This window comes from Rhipicephalus sanguineus, chromosome 6 (genome assembly GCF_013339695.2).
Source record: "Rhipicephalus sanguineus isolate Rsan-2018 chromosome 6, BIME_Rsan_1.4, whole genome shotgun sequence".
Classification (NCBI taxonomy): domain Eukaryota; kingdom Metazoa; phylum Arthropoda; class Arachnida; order Ixodida; family Ixodidae; genus Rhipicephalus; species Rhipicephalus sanguineus.
In genome coordinates this window covers 120,240,189-120,253,076 of record NC_051181.1, presented here as the reverse complement: position 1 = coordinate 120,253,076, position 12,888 = coordinate 120,240,189, and the positions used below count along the sequence as shown (strand labels likewise).

The 12,888-nt window shown below is 47.8% G+C and overlaps 1 protein-coding gene across 1 annotated transcript in view; it reads right to left on the bottom strand.

The window, feature by feature from the left end:
- LOC119396281 (protein Wnt-7b-like) overlaps positions 1–7,477 on the bottom strand; it is a 77,451-nt gene extending 69,974 nt beyond the window's left edge. Inside the window, exon 1 of the mRNA XM_037663430.2 lies at positions 6,360–7,477. Coding sequence (XP_037519358.1) covers positions 6,360–6,451 — 92 coding nt within the window. The 5' untranslated portion in view covers positions 6,452–7,477. The remainder of the gene's footprint in view (positions 1–6,359) is intronic.
- Positions 7,478–12,888: the final 5,411 nt, after the last annotated feature.

Sequence of the window (12,888 nt, the reverse complement as noted above, 5' to 3'; positions counted from 1 at the left end):
TTCTTAGAGCGTAGACCTGCCAGTAAGTGGTATGCATTATGTGCGGTTATTTTTTCTTCATTGTCGGCTTCATTCATAATTAATTTTGTTAGTACATTTTGATTGCGAATAAAAATGCCTTCGGCATTTGGCAATATAAATATTCACTCGCAGACAAATAAAGTGGCAGCCTCAAAGCAAATTCCAAACTTTAGATCGAAATCCTCCCGCTTGTGAGAGGGATATTCGCGAGGAGTTGTTTAAAAGAGCAACTGTGGGCGTTTCGACCAAGGTAAACAGGTGCAAACACTGATCATTGAGAGCGCCTGGTAGTTTTTGATACAGGTTCTTGCAGGACAGAGAGAATACACATTTGATGGGCATGAATGATACGAATAGCATGTAAGATAAAAGAAAACAGAAGTTCCCAGATTATATCGAGGCGCTTGCGACAACAAAACGTGTATCGACAATTTCATGCTGTCCGCATATTCTATAAAATAACCGAAGAAAAATAAGCATCGTACGATTGAAGGGGACTGTCGATTGAAGCCCCCAGGTATGCAAGGCCGACAAACAGTCCCAAGCATGCATGCATGTAGCATAAGCAGTCGGCGCGATACTAATCCGAAGCCTAATAAAGAGAAGTGAAGTAACCGTGTCCCCAATTGACTTGCAAACTATAGTCTCATCACCTTCAAATTCCACTGGAAGCCGGCAAATCTCCTATGCTTGCGAAGCTGCGCACGTTGCATGCCTGGGAGGCATATCTTGACGTGAACCGTAAATAGCCCTAACCGGTTAGCATAAATTGTAGCTACAGCCACATAAGAGCTAGGACTACTTGCCGTAGTGCCACTTCAGGGGCGCACATACAAGAGATATGTGCAAGAAAAAAGAAACAGCAACGTAGATCCTTTAGTCAGGAGTGTACCCGCGACGGGGTGCCACCGGAGCTGTGGGAAGATGGCTCGCAAACGCGATGACCACCCGGAGGTGAGAGATGAAGACACGCTAAACAGCCCTGCGCACCGGAGGCTTTGATCGCCGTAACGAATATACCGGTGTACGTGCGCGTCCCGTCGGTGGACTAAACGAAGGATCGCTGAAATTCTGGGCCATCAAGGGCGATTAGCCACACGCGAAGAAAAACGTGATTAATTTAGAACCGCGACCTCCGGGGAAGCCATTAACGGAATTCAATGGTCATGTAATGGGACAGTTAAACCGTCAGTATGCGAAGAGCCACTGCTGAGGTCGTTAATCACGATAACCCATTGGTCCTGTCCCTGCTGCACCCCGAAACGGGGGCTGATAAAATCTTTGCCTTGCTGTCGTGCATGGTGTCGGCGGTGGTGTATCGTTGGTAATTATCGCAGTGACTAAGAACGTGAAGGAATAAGCTAATGGGCGCAAGTATAGAGCTCGTAGAGGTAGTCAGGACTTGAATATAGAGTACTAAATTAAAGAGTGTAAGGAGACGATCTTAGATGTGAAGTCAGTTCTTGCGTAAATCAGTTTATATACTGCTCGAACGCAAGAGGTGGGATTTATCGAGGGCTCGTTTCTTTTTGTTAGACGACAACCTAATGAAACCAACAGACAGTGAGTCTAAGGAAGTTAGCGTAATTTTGAATGGAAACACTTTTTTTTTTTGCGACAGAATGGAAACACTTATTCATGGGTTAAGGCTAGGCACTGCCTACACAAAACATCTTTTTTTACGCAGAATTGGCAGAACTGAAACTCCCGAATGCGAATGTGGATTTGTAGACGGAGTCATGACACACCAAGACGCTTCCTTAAATCGGAACTAATGGCATTAGAGCGCGGACCATTCAGTATGGAGAAACTTTTGGGCCCGTGGCCAACCATAGCCTTTCAGACGTATACGCTTTAAAAGCGTTAAAACCCTTTCTTGAAGACAGCGGCACTGTTCGCAATTTAGGAATTTATGCTCATATTGCGTTAAGTCGCTTATGGTATGTATGTCCTACTTACTATATACAACAATAATTAGAACTGACAAGAAAGCCAAGGAAAGGCTTTCCTTGGCTTTCTTGTCTGCTAGTTCTGATGTTCTGTCCAGCAAAAAGAAAAAAAGAGCCCTTAGAATCCTCCTTCTCTACTTACTATATGTATTATTATATGATACTTATTACATGTATGTCCTGAAATCTATGATGCGTTGACTGTTATATTACCCATATGTGCGGATTCGTCTCAGCGATCACCAGAGACATTATCAATTGCCTTTTCGGACATTTTCTGTTATGTTATGATGGTGTGTGTGTGTGTGTGTGTGTGTGTGTGTGTGTGTGTGCGCGCGCGTGTGTGTGTGTGTGTTGTATGCTCGACCTTTTACATCATATCAATTAAAAAAAAGCTAAGGAAGGTATAGGAGACATCACTTGTATGTTTTAACTATAGTATAGTATTAGGATATAGATGGAAAGGAATTAAAGGGGATGAAAAATCAACTTGCCGCAGGTAGGGACCGAACCTACACTGTTCGAATAACGCGTCCGATGCTCTACCAATTGAGCTACTGCGGCGGTCGCTTTCCTATCCGCATTATTGGGTATTTATGTTTGTGCGATGCTGAAAGTGTTCGCCAGCGCGCACGCGCGCGCGTGTGTGTTTTTGTTCTTTTTGTTTAAACGTCTGCAGCGGTTGCTTATAGCAGTTACGGTGTTGCGCTGCTAAGAACGAGGGTGCGGGTTCGAGTTCCAGCTACAGCGGCCGCATATCCGTATAGGGACGAAGTGCGAAGGATATCCGAGATCATATATTTACGTGCACGTTAAGGAACCCAAGGTCGTCACCTCATAATCTGGAGTCCCTCACCGCGCATGGGCGTGGATGCCTCATGATCACACCGTCGTTTTGGCTCGTAAAGCCGCGGAAACTACAAATGCAAGCAAAGGGGCACGTCGACACTTGCTGCACGCGTTCTGTAAACACATATTTCTGAATGGAGGTTACATCAGACGCTAGAAACGACGAATGTGGCGGCATCGTGACGATGGCATGAGAATGACTGCTGTGTGCAACTGTAACGGCAGTGAGACGAAAATAGCGTGGTCATGGTACTGGAACCATAATGACTATCACGACGCGGTGCCGACGATGGCGTGTCGACGGAAAACAACACGACGACGAGATCTGGCCGACTCTTGCGTGACGCTTACTCATTAATTTAGCGTTACCCAGACTGCGTTGCATAAGTGGCAGTTACGCTAAATGCTCGGTTCCCTTCAGGTCATTACTGTTTATGCTCAATAAACCATCCATGGCAGCGTCTCCTGCATTCATCGCTTCCTGTACATGTTTTACTTGTGCAATATCATTGTATCGAGGAACGCTTGTATATCCCTGCCGAAGTGCTTAATCCTTAGATATTTGAGGAACCACGGATATGTGCATGAGGTGTTAAATTACTTGATATGTCAATGAGCATGAACGTGTTCTTGAGTAATATCAGCTTACAAGCAGGTCTTTTTGAAGAACATCTCACGCAAGGTAGCCCATCGGTAGGATCTCTCTCCTCTATATACGTAGCTGTTCACGTAATCTTTAATACGTCTAGTCTTTATTCAAAGGCATCGAAAACATTACGGCACTTTCCAAAGTATGGTAACGCCCAAGCCTATCACTTGACTTCTCTCAGTGGTTCTATGGTTCACACCCCAAATATCACGCGTGCGCTCCACCGTACAATTCGATCTGCACGCGTCATAGTTCTTAAGGGGTCAAACTTTCAGATTTAAGAAAAATTGGAGGCCAATCTAATGCTTGACTTAGGTGTCTGGTATAGTGGCACTCACACGTGGGCGTTCGTGAGCCCTGGTGTATTCCTTGAGTTAAGTTTGTGTTTGTGGATCTCAGAGGCCACATAGAAAGAAAGCACGTGGTCGAGGTCTGCTTCGCCAACTGCCGCAACGACCCCAGCTTCTCTTAAGAAGATCATGTGCTCCTTCACTTAACTCATTAAATAAATTTTCATTAATCGTTGTGACAGTTAATTGTCCTTTATCTTAAAGTAAACTTACTCTCCGATATCATTTGTATCCAATATAGCTCTTAACTCTAACCAGAGCGAACCATAAATTTCGCACCAGTTTTATTTTTTTTTAAGCACATTTTCTGAATATTCGGAAAACCGGAAGTGAGTGCTTGACCGGAAGTGCTTGGAAGAGCACTTCCGGTCAAGAGTGTCGAAGAGAAAGAAGAGTGTCACTTGAGCTATTCATAAAGGCAATCATCATCAGCTTCTCGTGCCACCAAAAAGCAAGACTCCTCCATCAATCTTTTTTGAATATCGACCAGGTGCATGCTGCTACCGAAAATTCCTGGAGGCTGTAGGCAATAAGAAAGGACCTGTGGTAGAAAATGAGTTGACGTAATTCGTTCAATATCTCGGGGAACAGGTTGTGCCTGCGTCGCGAGACGCAAAGCGTGTTCGTCCGTGACGTTTATTGTATTTGTGTATCGGGGCGATGACGTGACCCAGAGACGCGGTCGACGGCAATAACCATAAATAACTGTCCGCCAAAGCGCGATGGCTTGACCGGGTTGAGCGAGGCTCCGCGCGCAACGAGTGCGCGTCTATCGGCTCTGCCTTTACTTTTCACTCGTCTTCTACGTTGATAGGGCTAACGGATAAACAGCAAAAGATGCGAGACAGGTTTGGAAGAGCTAACTTCTTTTTTCGTACTTTTGTAAGATATCCTCAAGATCTATTGCTACCGGTTTCTTTTTCTCAGCTTCTTTTCCCTTTTTCCGGTTTTGATTCGGTCCCTTCCCAGAGAACAAAATGAAGCCAGGAGGTAAGTTATATATATATTCGAGATGTGTATCGTTGCGAACAAGTTCAGGGTAACAAACACAGAAAAAAAAAGTTCGGCGTGTAATAAGTGACGACCTTCAGTTCGTCGCTTCAGGATGTCTTCTCCGAAGTTCGTAGGTAAGATAACCATCACAGGTTTGCTGTTGCCAACTTGAGTTTCTTTTTTCTTTATCCGTTCTTCAGAAGCTCGGTATCGCATCACTTGTAACTTATATAGAATTAGTATGCAGCGGCTGTATAGCGGTCCCCTGAGCGCGCATTTGCCTGATCCACCAGAAAATCTCATACTGGATCTTGAATTGCGCGACATACGCTATACGCGGTACCAACATGCCCAGCCTTCAAGCCCTGCAAGTAGACCATCGCCCAACCTTTAACTAGACATACCAGTATGGAGCTGCGGACAACCGCTTTGAATTTTAATGGCTCGAACTTGAGTGGCTGACTACAGCCAACTAACTACTCAACTATAGTTAAGGAAATTATTGTCATAACCGAACGTTTCGTGAATGTCGGCGAACGCGAGGACGCTTTGCAATTGGTTCACTGTTCGGATGTCGTATCGGCGATTTCGTGGGCCCTTTTAATTGGTTACTATCGGCATCAGACGTCATAAGCAAACGTATGACTCACAGGCGCCATAGGGCACACATGTGGGAATGTCTGAAGGTTATTGGCTGTTGGAACCACGGTGCACAGTGAAAACCCATTTATACCTACTGAGGATTTCAGTTCGTCACCCAAATCTCGGGCTCCAAATTCTGTGCGTTCTTGAGCTGCAGCTTATGTTCAAGATCGTTCGCACTTTCTAGCGCTTTCGCACACCTAAAACATGAATGCAGTGGAACCGTAAGTGTCTTGACACTGCGCACCCAACGTTATGCTTATGCTCGCTGCATGAAGTGCCGTTTGACAAGTCGAACCAACTGGTTTCACTGTGTCCAACAAACGTATCAATCAACTAGGGCTTTCTCTTTAAAGTGCCAACTGATCGCCCTGTCATTGGGTTATTTAAGATTTCGGCTTCAGTGGCGCTTCAGAAGCTTTACAAGGGAAGGTATACACATGTAATAACGCTACTGTAAGCGAACTGGAGGCATATGTAGTCACAAGGGAGCAGGAAAAAAAAAAGAATTGGTGGAAAGTTAAATCAGTGGACTGAAATTGGAGGAAGACATTTTTCCTGATATACCAGGGGATAACGAAAATTAGCCGACAATTGCCAACAGCTAACGAATATTAGCCAAAACTAGGTAATATTAGTTAGCTGGAGGACACTGCTATTCTTATAGCAGCGAATAGCTAAATTGCCCTTAAACGACACTAGCCAACAACTGAGTCATATTAGCCATCGCATGGTCAGCATTAGGGAACATCTCATCAAAATTAGTCATTGCTGCTAGTACGTAAATAAATGCGGCAGATGAAGTCGTTCAGGCATTATCAAAAACAGACATAACCATACCCCGTTACAAATGGGTGAAAAAAATGGTCCAGGAAGACATCTTCCCCAAAATGAGGCGTTTGTTACCTGGCGTTGTCGAAGAGCGCCAGGAGGATGAACGCGATCTTGACGTGACGAGTCCACTGTGTGTCGTGGGCTCCGCCAATGCTTCGGACCATGGCCCTGACCTACGTTGTTGGCGGCGGCGGCATGGCCCAGGCTGGAACAGCCTGAACCTAGAGCCGTCCATCGACGCACGAGACAGGCATGTCACTTCACCGCACGAAGGTTCCCCCGTCTCATCGCCCAGTGTTACACGACAAAGACACACACGCACGCACGCACTCGCAGCACTCGCTGAGTCACCGAGATGTGGGCAGTGCACAGTCGTCTTCCGGGCGCTCGCCTCTTATTTTACCTTCGTGGGCGTTACGAGGCTGACACTGTAGCCGTTCCGCAAGTCCAGTAACGGAGCGCTTCTTCCGGTTTCCTTTACCCCGGGACAACGGGGTGGTACTCGAGCGCAAGGCGCATAAAATCGAGATGCGAGAACAAAAAGGACAGGTCGACCTGTCGTCGATTAAAGCGACTGTTGCGTGAACGGAGTCACGAATCAACTAAACGCTCCCAGAGAACTCTTTTTTTTTTTCAAATACCCATCAGACGACTTTACGCACGAATACCAGGAACACTGATTCCTGTATTCGAAGAGCGACCTCCTTGTACCCGCGTGTACTCTCAGCAGCACTGTAGATTGAGATATGACACTTGCGCGCGCAGCATGGGACCGTAGAATCAGCTCACGGAAAGATCGTCACGCAGAGCTCACCGGGCCGACGTGTCCACTTCTTGCACATTCCAGGTTTCACGAACAAACAAAGAAAAAAATTTCAAAGACGAAGCTCCATCGCACGAGCACTTCCGAGTGGCAACACCGTACGCGATCTGCACAAGCAGCGCACGTGCTGCAGAGTGGCGAGCGGTACCGGCGTCGTCCCACGCGGTTTTGCTTTACAGAGCACTGCACATCACCCTCCTCCGTCCAGGGCACTAAAAGAGACGACGAGCAGAGCGCGCGAACGCGTTCCGCTGTCGCTGCGCAGTGCGCGACTCGCTCAGGTGGCTGGCTGGTGTAATCCCCCCACACTCGGTCGGCCTCGCGAAAGCGGCAAAGAGGTAGGAACGCAGAAAGAAAATAAAAATCCGAGAGTTGTGTGTACGTGTGTGTGTGCTCGCGTTTTATCCCTTACCTCGATTGAATGTGTGCCCCCCCCCCCTTCAACATCACCTCCTTTCGCTTCTTAGCTTGCTTCGCCTTACAAACGCGGGGTTTCCCTTTCCAGCTAGTTCGCGGACCAGTCGTAAACGACGTCGCTAGCGCGCGGGACGTCCCATTGGTCCGTAGAAGACACCCTCTCTCGCCCCCGGCGCGCCGCCGAAGCCCTTGGGGTGGGGCGGACGGCGCCCACCGGCTTTCGCGAGGAAAAAAAAAAAAACAGGCGGCCGGCTGGTCGGCTTCACTGCGGGGCTTTGTTGTCTTGCAGGGTAGTCGCACCTCTGTCTCCCGCGCGCGACTTGTGCACCGAGCCGCTGCCTGAAGCAGGAAAATGGAAAGCCGAGGTAGTTGGCGAAAATTTTCACGAAGAAAAGCCTTAGATGTCTCATCAAACGCGAAAAGTGACCGCCGGCGTCAACACGAAGTGATGCAAAAAGTGATAATCGCGCGTTGATGTCATTATGTGACGTCACGAGGGCACAGATCGCCAAAATTCGTGGCACCATTATGAAGTCGTCGCACGACATCGTCGCTTGGTCAAAGGTGGGCCGATCGCGGAGGCACTTCAAAGCAACGTGAGGTGCAGAGATCTCCTGGGGGGGGGGGGGGGGGTAACAATACTATCGAGTGAGAAGAAGAAGGAAAGGAAGAAGAACATGGCTTCCCCTTTCGAGTCGTCTCAGGTGAACGCACAAAGGCACCGTGTGACGTTTATTGTAGTCGTAAACAGCGCAGAATGTGACGTAGATCGAAATTTAAAGACAACACGAGCACTCGATTCTAAACAGGGTTGCCAGGTCTGGCTATTTTGCGCCAATTTCGCAACTTTTTTTAGGCCGGTGGTAGCAGAATAAACGTCATGGTCACTTGATCACTTTCTGGCTACTTTCTCGTTAACCCTATTGGAGCCAAATTATCGAAACCTCGTGACGGGGCAGCGTTGAGTATGTGCTGCGAAGACCTGACAGCCAAAGCCTGTTTCCAGCTCCCAAAATTGAATTTGGCGCATGCAGTACACATGCAATAATAAACTTTAATCAAAAGGATGGAGGGGTAAGGGTCAGTCGCGCGGGTCGTAAAATAAATATAAAAAAACTACACGTTTATAACCTGCCAGTCAATAGGCCTCGCGCGCAAAAAAAAAAAAAAAAAGGAGAATGCTTTTGGACAAGTGGCTGGGATTCAGGGAGAACTGTTGCATGGGGCCTGGTTTTGGAGCCCACCGATCGCTGAACGCTACTTTAAACCGAAATTGGAAGTGAACAGAAACTGAAAGCGCTTCGCTTCCAGGGCTCTCTGCACTCATCGACATTAGAAATCGGATATCCGACAAACTGATAGTGTCATTTCTTAGGATAAGGTACGGACTGCGACCCTGGAATATTAACTGCACGGACTTCGTCTTCAGGCAAGAAATGATCGCGAAAGTGACTACAGTTTATGCTTCAACCACAGCAACTGCGATTTTGAGCGCAATCGCGTCGTATAATCATTTTTATTGTCGTTACTCCTATAGTCATTTTAGGAGAACTCGTGCAAGAGCGTGAAGAGAGTGTCGTTTTTGCAACAGCGCAGACACTTCGTCATGCTGCACGGAATGATTGCTAAATTCAGCAATTTATGCTTTATTCTGAGCAATTCCGATTTCGAAGGGTTCAGGCTGTACATATTTACATTTTCGCCGAAAGGCTTTTGCGTTCAGTCATTTAAATAATAAAAAAAAAAAGCCGGAGTTGCTACCTACTTTTTGGCTAGCTTTTTCCAATTTTCTGGCTATTTTTTTTTTGTCTTTACGACCTGGCAACCCTGCTTCCTAGTGCGAGTTTTGGAAGACGATTAGATAAATAAAAAAGAAAAAAAAGCGTCAACACAACAACAAACTTATCTTTGTGGGCAACGCGGAACACTTGCCTTGGGTGCAAGGCAGCACTCACTTGATGGAGTGTCCGTATCATAATTGACAATCATATCTTCCTCTTCCTTCACTTCATCTCCCCGCAACAATATCGTTATGCTTCAACATAATCGCAGTTGCATTGAGGAAGACGCGCCCGATTTTGCTTTGTGAACCGCAGCCCTTTAAATAAAAATAAACACGTTACGAAATGACAGCTTGCAACTGCAGTTGCTAAACAGTCACTGACAACGAGTGGAATAAGCGAACTTTTCCTGGCATGGCCACGAGTCTTGTTGAAAATGTGTGCTTTCTGTCAAGAGTTCGGATGCCACTGCGCTGGTAGGGAATCCTCACGCCGGGTACCGCGTCATCTCAGGCCTAAAATCGCTTGCTTTGATCACCAGCCTTCACAAGTCTCACTTCGCGAGCTCACTTCCAGCACATGCAGGCTGGAACCCCCTTTCGACATAGGGAGCCTTTAAGCACTGCTTAGGCGTACATAAGTATCAGAAACGGCACGCCCTAGCTGTCTTTTCAGTGCATATTTCAGACTCTCTGACCTCCCTATACCACCTGTCACCTATTAGTAGCAGGTTAATCTTTTTTTTTTTTTCGCATCTTTATCATCGGCGCCTACTTTTACGTAACAAGGGTTGAAAGTTGGGCAAGTTGGTACGGGAACATCTTCAGAAAAAAACTGCGCAGCAGGACGAAGCACCAAGAAAGAAATGACGAAAACGTTTTCGTCATTTCTTTCTTGGTGCCTCGTCATGCTGCGCAGTTTTTTCTGAAGATGCCTACTTCTACAGCCCGCTACGCACACTCCAACAACCAGTGAGATACCTGCAGCAGGCTGTCAAGTCATACCTGCGAAACCTGAAAACAACACCTGCCCGAAGTGCTCTGAGAGTACTCGATGTTTCAAGCCAGTGGCGTAGCCAGATTTTGAGGGGGGGGGGGGGAATGCCAGCCACATTTACATCGCCTTGCTTTGCCCCAACTCGTAAGACTTCCTCTGCACCTTATACGTGCTCTATTTGTACGTAATATTGCAAAAACCTACATCAGCTTCGCCAACAAACGCCCAATGCAGAAGTCACCTCGATGCTCTAATTGATCACAAGCCTGCGGGATCCACCCATGACTGCGCAGCAGTGTCATTATAGTCCAGCATCATCGCACGCACTTCTTCCACGCCTCTCGCGTGTTCCCGACGTTGAATAAACACGGCGCGAACTGTACTTATCGAAGTGCATCTCAATTTCGCCTTCTTATTACGCCGCTGACGGTAGGAATCACCCTCCCATGTGCTCGCGCGCACTAGCAAAGCACTACCCCTTCCATGCGACGGTCAATTATTGACACGGCGGTCGCCGGCAGCTCTTTCTGTGGGTATGAAGGTGACTGCACCAGCGGACTGAGTCGAATGACACTGATCGTGGCTGAATAATTACTCGGGAGGGCACCCAACGAAGATTCCGCGGAACGTGCGACGCGTCTCCCATGGTTACCGTTGCCAAGCACGAAGCTGCGGGCGTCCTGCTTCGAAACAAGCCGGAGGGAAAACTCGTGCCTGCGTCACCGTTCACGATCCGAAAACGTTCGTGATGCGCCCAATAAGGCAGGCATGCGAAGCATCCTTGACGCGGCATCCGTAGATCAGGCAGCTCTTGCGGAAAGGGGACACGCACGTCAAGAGCGGGAATCGGAGGATCAAAAACCGCAGGCACACATACACATGACCGGCAGCGAAGTTTCCGCACAACTTGATCGCAGGCTTGTCTTGGCTTCGTGTCGGAGCGAAAGACAAATTGCTGAGCACGACAGAAGGCCCCCTGGTATAGCGCAATGAAAAGGGGGACCTCTCTGTCGCTCGATAACAAGGCTGGCCCGCGGGGAAGAAGTCTTAAGAACCACAAGGATGCCATGCGAACGCCACCGTTTCGCTCCGGTTTCCGCCTCGCATGCAGGCACCGTGCGAACTGCCCTAAGGTTACGTCATGATCTCAATTTGTTAAGCGTTTTGATGCGCGCGTCGTGCTGCCGAAGAGTTGTCCGATTAGAAAAAATATTTTTTTCGTTGTTTTCTTTTTCTTGCACTAAGAACAGTTCAGCGTCCCCCTAACACCCTTCCCGCTTCCTTTTTAATGACGCTATAGTTTTAACAAGGGGATCATCTCGCGCGTGAGCTCAATTATTGTAACAAGATTATTACCCACTCACATTCACGAAGAGGTAGCGCGTGGGATAGGGGGAATGGGGGTAATAATGCAGGCGATATTAGCGAAGAATGGAGGGGGTGAAGGGAAAGGAAGGTCGACCGCCATGAAGAGAGAGTGAGAGAAGTTAACAACCGGACTACGGCGAAACGAAGGAAGCTTTAGAACCGTTCGTTACGGTTGATTCGTTACGGATGCCTGTTGTTTAGGCCGCACAGTTAAGAGTTTACGTAATCTGAATGAGCACCAAATTAAATGCGGGGACGACGCCGGTCGCGACGTGGGTTCAGCTTGAGCAGGTGTGTGTGTGGTTGGCAGGACCGCACAGGACGATAGAGGGGGAGAGAGTTTAACCGCACCGAGAGAATTCGGTCCCCGCGCGGCGTGGCAACGATACATGCATGAGTTGCGAAAAATAGTTCAGACATGCAAATCTTTGACCATATAAAGACACCTGAAGACTACTTTTAGCTTGCGGATGAGCTGCTTGAGAGAGAGATAAACATTTTAATAAAAAGCTGGAGATGCTTGCCTGGCTGTTCGCCTGACATGCTACTCTGCAGGTGCTGGGTGACGATTATGACATATACAGTGATAAACGCATAACACATACAGCCACGCAAGTTTACAAAGTTTCGTTCAGGCTCGTGGCCCGCAATAAAGTCAACAACGCTTTCGTGGCACGTAGCGCACAGGTGCTGCTTTTCCATGGGCCCAGAACATGTCGCAGCTCTAAGCACGATTCCCGTTGAAGATGAGTGAATGTACGTAGCATGTTATAGAGACGCACCGCTGATAGTAGGTATAGCTCTATATGATGTCAGGTCGCAAGTGTGTCCCCATAGGAGTGCGCAGGGTTCTGCATTTGGGGGCAGGGGGCAAGTTCCGCCCCCTCCCCCACTTCTCCCCCACGTTGGTCGAGTCCCAAAGAAAACGATTTTCGCAATGGATGCAAAAATGAAAATGAAGCGATGTGCTGCTTCTCACAAAGGCCCGCCATTGCTCTCCGGCTTTACTCGGTAGAGGCGGGAAGCAAACAGTTCCTTGAATGCAACATCAGGTGTCCTTGGTCGTCATTACGATAAAAAAAAAAAGGATGCGTAGCCATAATAACCCTGCGCATTAAAAAATTACGTGAAAGGCCCGATTAGGTAAAGGTATGGGGAAGAATCGGCGCCCCCCTCATAGATGATTAGGAGGGGGAGGGGGCGCCCTGCCCCCCTC